At 40.1% G+C, this 15,686-nt stretch overlaps 1 protein-coding gene across 1 annotated transcript in view; it reads right to left on the minus strand.

The window, feature by feature from the left end:
- Pla2g4a (phospholipase A2 group IVA) overlaps positions 1 to 15,686 on the minus strand; it is a 145,967-nt gene that overhangs the window by 92,787 nt on the left and 37,494 nt on the right. Inside the window, exon 3 of the mRNA XM_075988187.1 lies at positions 7,626 to 7,707. Within this exon, the coding sequence (XP_075844302.1) occupies positions 7,626 to 7,707 (82 nt within the window). The remainder of the gene's footprint in view (positions 1 to 7,625; positions 7,708 to 15,686) is intronic.

The raw sequence follows: 15,686 nt of genomic DNA on the forward strand, positions 1-15,686 counted from the left end.
GTATTTTGTCATATTGTATGCATGTATGCTTCTATCTCTGCTTAAAACTTTTTTGTATATTGATACAATTTTAGGATAGATTTATCATATTATAATGTACATTTCTACCTCTGATCAAGATACATATACATTCTTTACATGTTGAGGTCATTGTCCTCATTTGTTGCACAGTTGTTTAAAGATTGTTTAATATTCTAATATAAAGTCTTAGTCTTTAAGTTATATAAGTGTTAAGTATTATAAGGCAATAGTCATCCATGTTTGTCATACTTGTTAGACTAATCAGGTTCTTTAGATACATAGATATTGTTTTCTGCATAGATAGGTATGCAGAAAGAGCTGTAGAATATGGCATTCAAATAACTTAGGGATTTGTTGAAGTGAGATACAATTGCTCCTGGCAGCACTGATCTATTCTTGAAAGAATGTTGAGCACCAAAGACTCTCCACTTTGAGCTTGTTTTCTTACTGGCAAAACTGGCCTTTGGGAAAGAAACTGCCCATACCTCAACCACTGACAAGGTACATGGTATCTGAAAATGGATAAGCAGAACTTTCAAATCTTGCCAAAAATAGAGTAAAACAGTTTTGAAAAGTTTCCTGTACCTGGAAATGGTCTGTCAGTTACTCTAGGACTCAGCAAAAAATTGGTTGATTCAAAGTTCCAAATGAAACTTTGAGTAACTGCCCAGGTATCCAGTTGTATCTGTCATTTGTTGCACATTTTGAAAGTTGCTTAATAGTACTTCCTGTTTACTCAAGTAATATTATTTCCCTACTCAGATCTTTGATGGGGTTGAAGGCCAAGTTATTTATTATACAAACTTAAACTCATTAGGATAGGATAATTATTGAATATATTTGTTCTTATTGTATATAATTTTGTATTAGGCTTAGAACTCTCTTGTTGAAACAAAAGGGGGAGGTGCTGTAGGAAATGATAAAACCTTTAAGTTAACCGCCCACTGGGGCATGGCCTCTTATACTACTTATGCCGATGTAAAGCATACAACGGGCCTCTTTTCCAGCTGAGGGATTCAGTGTCTCTTCTCCATCCCATCAGAGGATTCTGATTTGTGAGTCTACCCCTAAATAAATAACCATATGTTATTCTCAATTCTGAGCTCTTTCTTTGAAGCTTCCTTCTTTATATAACAATATTAATTGTTGAAATTGTATTAGATTTAAACTGTCTACATACCAAGAGATTGTCTTATGTGGCTGGCTGTCCTTTTTAAAGAGTTATTTATCTGTATATAAGTGAATGTACTTGGACATGTGTGCAGGGACGTTCTCAAGCCTGTGTACATGTATGAAGACCAATGGAATATTTTGGGCGCCCCAGATATTACTTTCCAGTTACTCTTTTAAAGTGAAGTCTGTACTTGAATCTGAGGTTTGCATTTTATCTGATAAGCCCCAAACTAGCAAAACCCTGATATTCTCCTGTTTCCAACCCTCTAAGGATTAGGGTTACAGTAGTTTGGAGGATACCTGCAAGTTACAGGGATGTTGGGAGTCAACCTCTAATGCACACCATTAATCAACAAACATTGTTAGCTGATGATCCCTGTCTATAATCACACACTAAACTTTCTTTGTGTTTATTCCATGGACATTTTGTATGTTTTCTTACCTTAGTGGTCTATGTAGTGATTCAGGAGACATAAAAATGCTGATGTATCTTCAATACACCAGATCCCTTCCCCTGAATGTTTATTCATTAAAAGAATTGCTTAATCAAATGATAGTTCTAATTTTTTGTCAAATTACATTCTTGTCAAACCATGAAATCCTCAAGGAAGACTTTACTAGATATCACTATAAATATTGCCTACTTTTGAAAAGTAGTGAAGATGAATTGGTGAATGTCATTAAGTAAAATTAATAGAAATCTGGAATGAGCTAATTTTCTCTGTCATATATTGCTCACTTTGGAAGCTGCCTGATTGCACTTCCTGCATACTCAAGTAATATTATCTCCCTTCTCAGGCCTTCGATGGGGTTGAAGATTAGATAGTTACCTTCCTCTTATGATTTACCCAAGATTATTTCTGATGCAAGACTTAGACTCTTTGGAATAGAATGTTTATTAAAACATTTGTCATGTGTTCCTTGCTTAATATTGTTTATGTTGGCTGTAATTTTATACTTGATATCTGTTCCTATTATATATATTTTGTATTGGGTTTGGATTGCTCTTGTTTAGACAAAAGGGGGAGGTTATGGGGAAGCTTTGCTAACCAATTATCTTTAACAGGTGGCACCAAGTTAAAGTGTGGCTTTCTGGGACCTGGAGAAAAATGGGTGCATGCCCCAGGCACGCTCTCCCTGTGTGGTTCCCTTGGGGCACAGTTGAGCTTGGACTTCTCGTTCCTGTTTCGTTAGTTTTTCCCTTTTAATAAATAAAAGATATAATTGTTTTATCTTTTAGCTAGCCTGGTTAGTTCGCGAATCGAGCTAACTTCTATAGTTCATCTTCAGGGTTGTGTAGAGAGAGAGAAGACTCTTACTGGCTGAAAGCCTGCCGTCACTGAAGCCATCACTCACATGCACACCTTCTGCTAGCAAAGCACAGGAACAAAGCCGAACTGAGCAGGACACCCACCAACACTTAAGTCCTAACATATGCATGAACGCTGCCTGTTACATGGCACATCTAAAAGTGACTGAGTGTGAGCTCAAAAGGAAGAGCATATCAATTCAAGACAAACTGCTCTTGTTAGAAATCAGAATGTGGCAATGATCTTCGCCAGGTGCACATTTGAACTTCAAACAGCTCTTCTGTCAACCTTGACCATAATAAAACAGAGCGTGGCTGGCACTGGGACATGAGGTACAGACGATACACAGAAGTATCAACATTCAGTTCTTCTGACAGCATCAGCCATGCGCAGAAGAGACTCACAACTATCTTGTTCTCAGCTCATCCAGAGGCAAAAAGTGCCAAAGGAGGAGGCCAGTTTGGAACAGGATGTGGTGACATACACCTGCAATCTCAGCACCAAGGTACTACCAGAGGACAACACATTCAAGGCCAGCCTGGTTGCCTGCTGAGTTCCAGGTCACCCTGGTTATTATCCCTAACAAGGTAGCTGACGGGATGCCTCTGGTTTCACTATGACAGTTAAACATTGCAGAGGGTTATTTCTAACTGTGGCTATTAAGAATGGGATGATTCGCCAGCAGTGTGGCACACGCCATTAATCTCAGCATTCGGGAGGCAAAGGTAAGTGAATTTCTGTGAGGATGAGGCCAGACTGGTTTACAGAGTGAGTCTGAGGGCAGCAAAGCCTATACAGAGAAATCCTGTCTTGAAATAAATAAATAAATAAATAAATAAATAAATAAATAAATAAATGAAAGAATGGAATAATTCATCAGTAGATAAAAAATAAAGATAAGTATGAACTTAGTATTATTTAAAACAAAGCATATTAGGATACAGGAACAGCTGATATGTGATCAACTTGAGAAAGACCACCACACAAAAGCAATACAGTAGCATTCTCTAAATCATATGCAGAATTTAATGGAAATTTGTTTTAAATAAAAGGGTATAGGGCTCTGTTATCCTGACTTTCTGGGTCTTCAATGTTTGTAATAGTTTTATGGTTTTCAAATACCTTCGTCATTTCTTAGATTTGTCTATCTCCCAGGAATCGTTGCAACCAAACAAGCAAAATTTGACCTACTTGGGGGTCTGGATAGCTCAAGTTCTTCACCTGAGAGAGGATCCGACACCTTTCCTCACTGTAGCCTCGGCCCTGTCTATTCCCTTCCCTTTGTAAGCAAATTTGCCATGAAGTTGTTTTATTTCTAAGGTCCCCCTGTTTCCTCTCCCTATGTATTCCTACTTCTGCAGAATCATTAACTGATACGATAGGCTGGCATCTACGCCCCACCCATTAAAAAAATCATACAGCAAAAGTGCTAGCCATCATTCTCCCTCACCAACATGCAGAGCTTTATGGAAATGTACCTGTTAAATACAGGCAGCATAAAATGGGAGGAGGGTGGGGCTGGAGAGTGCCTCAGCAATGAGGAGTGCTTGCTCTTCTTGCAAATTGGGTTTGCAGCACCCACATGGTGACTCACAACCATCTGTGATTCCAGTTTCAGGGACCCAGACCCCTCTTCTGACTTCCACAGACACATACATACTCATAGGCAAAACACTCACATATATAAAATAAATCAAATGGAATAAAAAGATTTCTGCTCTCTGGGTCTTCCAGGTCTTAGGAACACTGGATAAACAGTTGATCACTGAGCCCTAACTCTGGCCTTTCACGTATATTTAGTGGCCATTCCTTCTATGGGCCCTTTACTTTAAAAGAAGCTTATCTGGAGTCCAGTGTCCTAACCACTCTGGGCACAGAAATCAACACAGCTTTAATCACATGAGTCTAGATCCTGGAGTAACACAGTAAGTAATTATCACAGGTTCCAAAGGAATCCAGTCCACCCCAGGGGAGACTATCGGTGTCTACACTGTCAGAGTTGGTACTATTAGCCTAGACTCTCAGAGTCCACACAGCTATACTCTGATATACATATATACACAGCAAGTCTGAGCTGCAACCTAAGCATAGCCACACCCATAGTCTACACAATAGGATCAGCACCGATACAGAAAACTGCTGCTGCTTTGACTAAGAGAGAATAGCTATGTCTGTAAGAGTCAAATCAAGTCGATTGTTTGCATGGCCGGCAAGCTTTTGGCACAGAGTTTAAGAGAAGAAAGAAAGGCCTTTTCATCTAACGGCTGACCTGTTCCACTCTCAGGCTTTTTTGACTAAGGGTCCTTAGTCGGCCAAGAGCAAGATAGCTGCCATTCTCTCTAGGGAGTGATTGCTGATATCAGAAATAGCTAGTGATGACATTGTAATGTACCTGCTATATGCTCTTTTCAGTTCACCGAAAATTGTGATTTAGAAGGACAAAAGGGCAAAGAATTGCAAAAAACGCAAAACAAGGATCAAAGGACAACACTGACAAGAGGCATCAGGCAGGGCAGACAGAAGTGCATCATTCAACCATCTAAACCCGTGATTCCAACTAGGTTTAAAGAAATTGCCATTGTTATGCTCAACTCTCCTGATGCTATTAGATGCTAGGCTCATCCTCCTAAATTCGAACATCCACCAACCTCCCGGTTCTCCTGCAGTCACCAGTGGCTTGGGTATTTAACATTCCCCTCTTGGCTTTACCATCAATATGTCAAGCAAGCTCAAGTCATTCCTATTATTTAAAAACAAAAACAATATAAAACCAGACTTGCTGAACATAGCGGACAATGAGGACTACTGAGAACTCAAGAACAATGGCAATGGGTTTTTGATCCTACTGCACGTACTGGCTTTGAGGGAGCCTAGGCAGTTTGGATGTTCACCTTACTAGACCTGGATAGAGGTGGGCGGTCCTGGGGCTTCCCACAGGTCAGGGAACCCTGATTGCTCTTCGAGCAGATGAGAGAGGGGGACTTGATCAGGGGAGGGGGAGGGAAATGGGAGGCGGTGGCGGGGAGGAGGCAGAAATCCTTAATAAATAAATAAATTAAAAAAATAAAACAAAAAAAAAACAAAACCATTTCCTCATTCTCCTTCAAACTATTCAATTATTTTTAAACATCTAATCTACTGTTGTCAGAACATTTTGAGTGAGAATTCGGCTCTGTGATTGGCCACTTCAATGTCATCCATTTCCCCTGCTATGTAAACAAGAATCCCCCTCCTAGGAACTGTCTTCCTAGTGCTTGAATGCCCACCTAGTCCATACCTTTGTTTCCTCTTCACTAGCAATGTTGGCCTATTCTAGCCGGACACCACCCAAGATTCCTTCTGCCCAAGATTCTTCCGCCCTCTCATCGCTAAGCAGCGTCACCCTGCAGGCATGCTATGATCAAGCACAGACTGTTCTCTCCATGGCTCTGGGATCATGATCCCTTCTCCAAGACAAGCCATAGAAACTAGAATTTCCCAACCTCAAGGCGGATCACAGAAACTTTACTCTTCCCTTTGGCTATCAAGAAATTCTTTAGCCAGCCAGTCTAGTACAACCATAGGTCATAAGACCCAACTGATTGCAGAAGAGACTTGTCTCACACCCTGGAGAGAAAATCTTGTACGGGTACATCAAGAAGAACTCTTAAGGAGGCATGACTTTCTGGGTTCTGTTCTATCAGCAGGAGACATTATGGAGTCTCTACAGAATGCCAAAGCAAAGGACTGGACAAGTCACCAGGCTACTGAACTAGACATGTTCCCAGAGGACGATACCTCGAGAAGCCAGGGAAACTCTGCACCCTTTCCCCTCACCCTTGTGCCTGGATCTCTATGACTCTCTCTTTCTACATCTTCATCTCTCTGTGTCTCTGTCTCTGTCTCTCTCTCTTTCTCTCTCTCTCTTTGAGACAATCTCTCTCTATATCCCTGGCTGTTCTGGAGCTCACAATGTAGATCAGGCTGGCTTTGAACTCACAGAGATTCTCCTGCCTCTTCTTCCTGAATGCTGGGATTAAAGGCATGCACCACCATACCTGGCTGTATCTCTTAATTTAAGTGCCTTACAGATGTCTCCATAATAAAGTGACAAAAGTAAGTATTTGTTTGAGCTTTATGGGCCAATATCAGGGCAAATGAATTGAATGCTGAGAGGGAGGAAGGGGAGCACTAGTCTTTAATGAGTTGTTCAGAAGCCCAGGTTAAAAAGCTGGGGCTTGTAATTTGCTTGTAAGTGAGGAGAAGAGAGACGTCTTAGAAACTCAGTCCTCAACCTGTGTAATCTAAAATCAGCTTCAGGTAGATCGTGTCCCGCTGAATTGAGTTAGAGGACACACTGAGTTTTTCTACTTCAGAACCAATTGCTTACTTCCTGATGGCAAAAATCCACACACACGTGGTGTCAGAAGTCCTCCGTGGAGAGTGGTGTGAGGGCAGAGGAAAAACAGAACAGGAAAAGTGTTTCTCGAGCAAGCAGCAGGACACTGCCCATGTATCCCGCTGTTTTAAATTATACTTTTGCTTTTTCTCCAACACTTCTGATGGCTCAACTATGGCAATACCCAAACACTTACAAATTCACTACTATCTTATTTATACATGTTTCTTTGCATGCCACACCCGCGAGCTTTGGACTTCTCAGAATAAGGCAAAGTGCTGTTGAGCACGGAGCAGGAGACAGCCAACAAGTTAATGCCACATGATCCTCAGTCTGCTGTCCTGCACCAGTTTCTATAGCTATCCCATACATAATAAACACATTCAGAGGCAGAAGAATTCCACGCACTGCACTTTTTAATCCTATAAGCACAATACCTCACAGAAGCAGTCTGTTTGAAGTCCTGACGCAGCACTCTTCCCAAATAGGATGAAATAGAACTTTGAATTCCACAGAGCTATGTCACGAGATTGTCATTTTGTCTGACTGCAGTTGCTCTTGGCTAAAGCCAAAGTAGATGGCTACTTTGAGAGATGCCCAACAGCATCAGAATAGTTTGAACTGTTATTATTCACTGACAAGCCATGGTCAAAGAGGGGGAAAGCTATCAAGCCACTGACCAGAAATCCCCCCACCCTGAGCCAGGATCCCCATCTCCTCCGCACATGAAACCAAGTACTCACGCATGTCACCTAAGGTCCCCTTGGTTACTTTGGTGGCACTTAGAACCACTACCGTGAATTTATGGGAATACTGGTGCTCCACCTAGAAATCAAATGATAAGAAACGTAAAATAAGCATTCCCTGTGGTATCTCATTGCTTCACTCAGACAGATAAAAAATGGCCCCTTTGAAATCAGTACACACATACCAGAAACATCTTGGGACACCAGGGTGGTTCCTCTCTCAACTCTCTCTTCTCCCCCACCGCAGAATCATTGAGGAGTTTAGCCCTTGTCTGATGCTGTCACTACAGCTTGAGGGTGAGAATGAGAATGTCTCCGCTGCTTGGCGGGGGGGGGGGGGGGGGGGGGGGATGTAAATCAGGACTGCAAGCATACGGAGCACAATTGGGCTTTGTAGTCTGACTAGGAAGTGTGGCTTAGAGAGGTGAGCCCAGAGCAAGAAGCTTACATCACTCTGACTTGTTTGCCTCCCTTGCAGCTGCTCCGAAGCAACCGAATGCCTTCTTCTCCATGACATTCCTGAGGCAGTTGTCAAAATACTTTGCACCCAAAGCAGTTATAGATGACCTACTTTTATTGACTCAAATGTGTTTCTTTTGAAGTATGTTCAACAGTGTTCCGTTTCTAATATCCTGAAAGTCTACATGCACATAATAAAATTATTAGGGAGGAGGGTTATTAAACACCTCGCCTAAAGGGAAACCAGATAGCAAAGAACCTGACCCACTAAAGCAAACAGGGAAGTAGGAATTTACATAGTTTTAAGAGCAACTGAAAAATACAGCAAAATAGTGAAAGCTCACAGATAGTATTTTTTTTTCTTTGCTTGTTTCAAGCTTACAGGAGTCCACTTCGGTTAATTGTAATACACCTGACTGGCAAAATCAAAAGTCTAGTGTTGTTTAAAAAGAAGTGGAGGGCCAATGGGATGCCTTGCAGTCAAGAGTGCCTGTTGCAATTACTAACGCCCACATGGTAGTTTACAGTCTGTAACTCCAGGTCCAGGGCAGGGTAAGGGTGGGAATCTGGTGTCTCCACCTCTGCGGGCAACATATATGCATGTGGTGTACAGACATATACTCAGGCAAGTCACTCAAATACATAAAACAAATATTTTAAACTAATTTTTGAAAAGCTGAGATGTCAGTACTATGAGGTAGTGATAATTTAAAAGTACAAAATATAAGAGATTCATATGGATTAACAGGGTCTCACGTAGCCCAGCTGGGTCTCTAGTCATCTCAGGCTGATCATGAACATGAGTCCTGCTCCTCCAGATTCTGTCTGGAGTAGCTACGACTACAGGCCTGGGAACCTCCACCAGCTCATTTTAGGCAGTGCTAGGCATCAAAACAATTAATTTAAATAAACCCACAAAGTAATGTGTTTCATCATGGCATTCTTATACACACATGTTATTATATTCTGTTAATTCATTCTCTTCTCGCACAGCCCTCCATCTGCTCCAAGGGCCTCAGCCCGGCCCCCTTCCTTTCTGAACCAACATCCTCCCATCGATTCTCATGGCATATACTTAATACTATTCTCTCTTTCCCACCTCCCTCATGAGTCCTTTGTCCCTCCAACTATTTGCCTTCTACTTTCAACACATATACACACAAACACACAATACATACAACACACACACACACACACACAAATTTCAACCTCGATTTCGTTTATGAGAGACATGGTACTGGTCGTTCTCAGTCTGGGTTATTTCACAGAACATACTTATTTTCAGTTTCATCAGTTTTCCAGCAAAAGTCATTATCTCACTTTTATGAGCAAATAAATCTTCTTATGTAGAAGCAACACATTTTATTTACTTATTCATTTGTTGGTAGAGATCTTGGTTGCCTCCGTTCCTCAGCTATTATGAAGAGAACAGCAATAAACGTGAATGTGCAGCTTCTCTGCAGCAGGGCGTATAGTCTTTCAGCCACACATCCAGGCATGATAGAGCTGGGCATGTGCCAGTGCCCATTTCAATATTCTGACGTCTCCACACTGACTTCCACATCAGCCACACCTGCTTACATTCTCTCCTGCCGTGAATCAGGGTTCCTCTTTGTTCACATGCATGCCAGGACTGTTGCTATGATAGCTAAGAACATCGAACACATTTTCTAGTATTTATTCACCATTTCTACTTCTTCATATATGTGTGTGTATGTGTGTGCATGCGTGCAAGCAGTATATGCATGCATGCATATCTGTATGTGAGTGCATTTACTCATACACACACATGTGGGAGACAAAGGCCAGTATATGGCGTCTTCCCCTACCCCTCTTCACCTTAATTTTTAAGACAAGGTTTCTGTGAACCTGGAGTTATTGGTTTTGGCTGCAAAGGCTGGCTGATGAGCTGTCAGGATCTCCACCACTCAAATCTCACTCACTGTGGTGAGTCTCCACCACTCAGCCCCACTCCTGTACCAGAGTTAAGGATGTGTGCCACTACTGTGCCCAACTAATATGAATGCTGGGATCTAAAGTCAGTTCTGCATGCTTGCACTGCAAGCATTTTATATACTAGGCCAATTCTTAGGATTTTTCTTGTGTTATTGGAGTTCTTTGGAGAATGTCACTGTTCGCGTCTACATTGTGAAGTATCTTAACTAGCACCATTAACTAAGTTAAAGTTCCAGGTCTTACAATAGGGTATTTGATCCACTTTTAATTATTTCTTTGTGCATGGTAACAAATAATAGATTTAGAGTTCATTTTTCTCATGTGCATATTCTGTTTTCCCAGCAACATTTGTTAAAAATGATTGTCATTTCTTTCTCTATTGTAAAGTTAAAATTAGGTGGCTTTAGCTCTATAGAATAAGTGCACTACAAATATAAAGAATTGGTGAAAGATATACTAGGCAGATATTATGCAAAAGAAAACTCTTTGCTATATTAATTTCAGATATACCAAACATTAAGGCAATAAAATAATCAGAAATAAAAAGAAATATTACTTGAGATGAAGGAGTAAATTCTTCAAAATGATATAATAATCCTTAATATGTATGTGTCAAATAATATAATATAAAGACATCAGATAAAATGTATTATATAACAGCAAAAAAGAAAAAGATCTTTTATTGCAGCTGGACATTTTAACAGTCCTCTACAAGTAACAGATGCAGCAAGAACAAAAGTGGTAAACACACAATTACCTCCGAGCTCAATTAACCTCATATAATAAACATCTACAGATGACATCATCTACCATCAGGACATACATTCTACTCAACCTCACGTGGCACATTCATCAAAGCAAACCATATAGTGCACAATTAACGAACCTTAACTTATTTAAAATACAGAAACAAAATAATGTTTTCATAACACATAGAACTAAATAAACTAAAAATTAAGAACAGAAAGATTTATCGTCCCCCAAACACACAGCGACAACCACCTTTGTGAGCACACAATAGGTCAATTAAAGAAATAAGAAGAGAAAGCCACAAATATCTGCAATTATAGGAAAATGAGAACACATCTTAGGAAAACTTGTGGCATACAATGAAAACAGTGCTTGGAGAGAAATGTATATTTCCCAATTCTTTGATTCAAAGGAAGAGGAAAAGTCCCAAATGAATAAACTAGCATCCATATGAAGAAACACACACAAGTTAAAATACAAAATAAGCAGAAAACAGTAAAAATTAGAGTAGAAATCAATAAAGTTAACAATACAAAATGAATAGGTGGGAAGCAATGACACCAAAACTTCATTCTCTGGAAAGACCAGGCCAGGTATGGTGCTGCGCATCTTTAATTTCAACATTCAGGATCTGTGACAGGCAATCTTTTGAGTTCAAGGCAACCCTGGTCGCTATAGTGAGTTTCAAGCCAGCTAGGGATACATAGTAAGACCTTGTCTCAAAAAAGTAAATAAATAAAATATAATAATATAAAATCAATAATCCTTAACCAGGGCATTTTAGAAATGAGGAAACAGGTTATTTAATTTCAGAAATCAAAAAGCAAAAATACTATGATTTTTATTGACAATAAAATGATAAGGAAAAAATTATGACAACCTCTCTGATCCAAAATTATAATAGATAAACTGAAACAATTCATTGAACAATCCATCAAAAGTTCCAAAAATAATAAACTTTCTCAATAAACCCACATTTGCTAAACATTTTGAGTCAAGAACTGATAACTTTTCCTAAGAGATTAAAGCTGCTACTTCACATGGGTTCACCTGTGAATTCTACCAACTGTTTAAGGAAAAATTTCAACAGTTATATTCAATCTTTAACAGAGGATTGAAACAGATGGAATACTTCTTAAATTCATTGCTGGCTGCTCGCATTACTTTAATTTCAAAACCAGACAAAAATATTACAACGAAAGAAAATTATGGACAAATCTTCCTCATAACTGTGGATGTGAAACTACTCAACAAAATATTAGCTGTTGGGCCTTGTGAGGCCCAGCGTAACTTACTGAGCCTAACTTGAGTTAGGAGAGGAGCGGCTCCTCTGCCCAGCCACCGCTAACGTGGCATGATATTATTGGCCCTTATTCCTTACTCCACTTCACCCCATTCCAAGACTCCCGCCCACTACCTCAGCACTACATAAGTTCCTGATGCAATAAAGTAAGATCCTGCTTCAACAGACTCCCAGCTCAGTGTGTTCCCTGCGGCTGAGGCATCTGGGTCATTTGACACTCACCACCACCCCTCAGCCCTAGGGAGAGACTGGTGCAACATGCTCTGCCTCAGCCCTATCTGCTGGGGAACCGGCAATGGAGAACCCAACAATTAGCAAATTTAGTCTTATGTCTAAAAAAAAGTGTTACAGGCCATGGCACTTGCCAGATGATGGACAGAACTAGAAGCCATTCTGTCACATCAAATAAGCCAAACTTAACAGGAAAATTTTTTTCTCTTATGCATAATTTAGGCTTAAAATTTTTTGTGTAGAGAGATACTTACTTTTATCTCCCTGTGTGTTTAAGTCATAATTTTAGGCAAAAAAAAAAATCACACGACAGGAAAAGGGGGTATTAAGGAAAGGAGGGAAAGGCAAGGGTATTGGGATACATGCGACTTGAAAGGGAAAGAGATGAGATGGTATCTGAGGCCAAAAGAATCAGTCAGGGGTGGGGAAGGGGAAGAGGAAGAAGAAGAACAAATGAGAAGAAGAAATAATGGCTGGCAAGCGTGGCAATTCCATAAGAAACACACTGCACAAATAACCTAACGTAACAAATAAAATATAAAACTATTTTTAAAATATCATGTCATTAAACCACAGAGGTGCTAGGTATGTTGGTATGTATGCACAACTCCAGTGCTTCAAGGACAGAGGCTGCAAGTTAGAGGCCAGTTTGGGCTACAGAGTGAGATCTTTTCTCTAAAATCAAAAGAAAAAAAGAAGAAAGAAAAGAAAAGAAATGAAATGAAAGAAATGTGAACAAAAATACACCTTGAATTTATATATTCAACATATCCCTTAAAACATGTAGAGGTATTTTACAAGAATAATTTATTCAAAATTGTTTATGTATAGACAAAAGATGCAGAGTAGTAATACAATATTAAAGAGGCACTAAAATATTAAAGGCAAACAAAACCAAAACAACCTGACCACAGTTTCCTGTACGGCAGTAACCAAGACAGTGGTACTTGTGAAAAAACAAAATGAACCCATGCAAGAAATTTTTCTTCAAATGGAGCTCTAACAACTGGACATCTCCACTGAAATAAAGAACGAACCATGACAAATATACCTAGGCATGAAAATTGCTTTGGAAAGTCCAATGTAGAAAATTAAACTGTTCTATCTAAGATACCTCAAAAGTATTTATTATAGATATGTTTCTAGCACACAAGAGATGGAGACATAAAATAAGGAGTTCAAAACTAGCCCTAAGCTAAAAGAAAGAAAGGAAGGCAGGCAGGAAGGGAGGGAGGGAGAGAAAGAGGGACGGAGGCAGAAAGAAGGAAAGCAAGATCACACACGTAAAATTATTCTTACATGTAAACTTGCTTACCTGCCAATATCTATGATTATTTATGACCTTGAACATGTAATAGCATATAAATATTTAATGTCTGAAATTCCCCCGTAATATGAAACTTATGAGCAATACTTTTATCTATCCCTAGTTTAACGTTTAAGTTGTTCCAAGTAGACTCACATCAAGTGTTACTTAATAAAAAGCAGAAGAAAAATGTAAAAATCACAAGGACGTGTTGAGTGCACATCACAATCTAGGCATTTTACTAGATGCTGCTTTTCACTATTCCCAAGATCCCTACTGGTGACAATAATATAAAAATAATATGTATTGTGCCGGGCGATAGCGGCACACACCTTTAATCCCAGTACTCCCAGAAAGCAGATGCTGACAGATCTCTGTGCATTTGAGGCCAGTCTGGTCTAGAGAGCTAGTGCCAGGAGAGGCTCAAAAGTTACACAGAGAAACCCTGTCTTGAATAACAAACCAACAACAAAAAAGTGTGTGTGTGTGTGTGTGTGTGTGTGTGTGTGTGTGTGTACATGCACATTATTATAAATTATATTAGGCTTTAGTATCTTAAATAATTTATATTTATTCGTATTGTGAGACTATGCCATGTATGTGGGGATGCTCAGAGATGCCAGAAGGGGGAGTTGATGGCCCTAGAACTGGAGTTACAGGCGTCTATGAGCTCCCCTGCCTGATATCTGGCAACCGAACTCAGGTCCTCTAGAAGAGCAGCAAGTGCTCTTACCCACGGATCCATCTCTGTAGTTTAGTCTGGGCTGGTTTCCGACTCGGATGATGGACAGCTGCTTATGGCTCGGGGATACCACCAAAGGAAATGACACTGACTTCACAACCAACATTCTCCAAGAGAAAGCAGTGACTCAGGACAGTGCTAGGCAGCAGCTGGCAGAGAAAGATGCCGTGCTTCTATTGAGATGTCAAATCTAAGCCCCATCTTCTGACTCAGTCACAGAGATTAAGCCTTGCCTGCAGGTCTAGAATTACCTTACTTTGAGTATCTGTCCTCATCCTTAATCTTTTCCATAGTGAATTAAAATTTACCAAACAATAGGGAAAAAAAAGATAGTGTACTCAGTTGACTCTCTACCATTATGTTGACACTGGTAACTAGGATGATTACCACTGAAAAAGACAACCAACTTAGATCAAACCAATAACGGCTTGACTGCATTGAAATTTTTACTGGTAAAGATCGAAAGCAACTATCCTGAAACTCATCAGAGGGAAGAGAAGGGAGATTCCATATGTAAATTGTGCTTTGCTCTACTCAGATGCCACTTTTTAACTTTAACCAAAGCCTAACTTAAAGGGTGCTAGTACATTAAGGATAATAAAGGCTGTTGGTACAGTTAAGGGTGGACAGAATCTGAGGGGAGAGATAGTGATCTTTGTTCAGCAACTAGCAGCTCCAAATGATCGCAGAGCTGGTTTGTTTTGTTTTCTTTTAAAGGAAGGAAGGAAGGAAGGAAGGAAGGAAGGAAGGAAGGAAGGAAGGAAGGAAGGAAGGAAGGAAGGAAGGGAAAAAGAAAAAATCATACCCCCGCCCTCTATTACCCTCACCTTTCTTGGTTATTTTCTGTTTCACTTCCTGGTTCTCAGTGCCACACTAAGACAAGTAGCTCGTGCCAGCACTGCACTAGTGTTTCCCTCTCCGTAAAAGACTGATCATCCATGTCTCCCTCTCGTGGGAGCACACATTCTCCCTTACAGGGTGACACTAACATTCCAACTGATAACTGGGAACTGGGTCGGGCCTATGAGGAGGAGAGTAGAAGAGGATAAAATGGAAACGAGCAATTCATGCTGTCTGGATGCTTGGAAATGCCATGCCAAACTGATTAACATGAACAATGAATGTGATATTAAAGGAGAAAAACGCAGTTTAAAAAAAACAAGTCCCAGCACTTGAGAGACAGAAGGAGAAAGATTGTGAGCTCAGTGTCTGTCACAGCTACACAGTCGATCTGAAGTCAGCCCCGGCTACATAAGGCTGTTTGACAAAACAGAAAGAAACTCCACAACTTATACCATGGGGATAACATAG

This window comes from Microtus pennsylvanicus, chromosome 10 (genome assembly GCF_037038515.1).
Source record: "Microtus pennsylvanicus isolate mMicPen1 chromosome 10, mMicPen1.hap1, whole genome shotgun sequence".
NCBI classification, from domain to species: Eukaryota; Metazoa; Chordata; class Mammalia; order Rodentia; family Cricetidae; genus Microtus; species Microtus pennsylvanicus.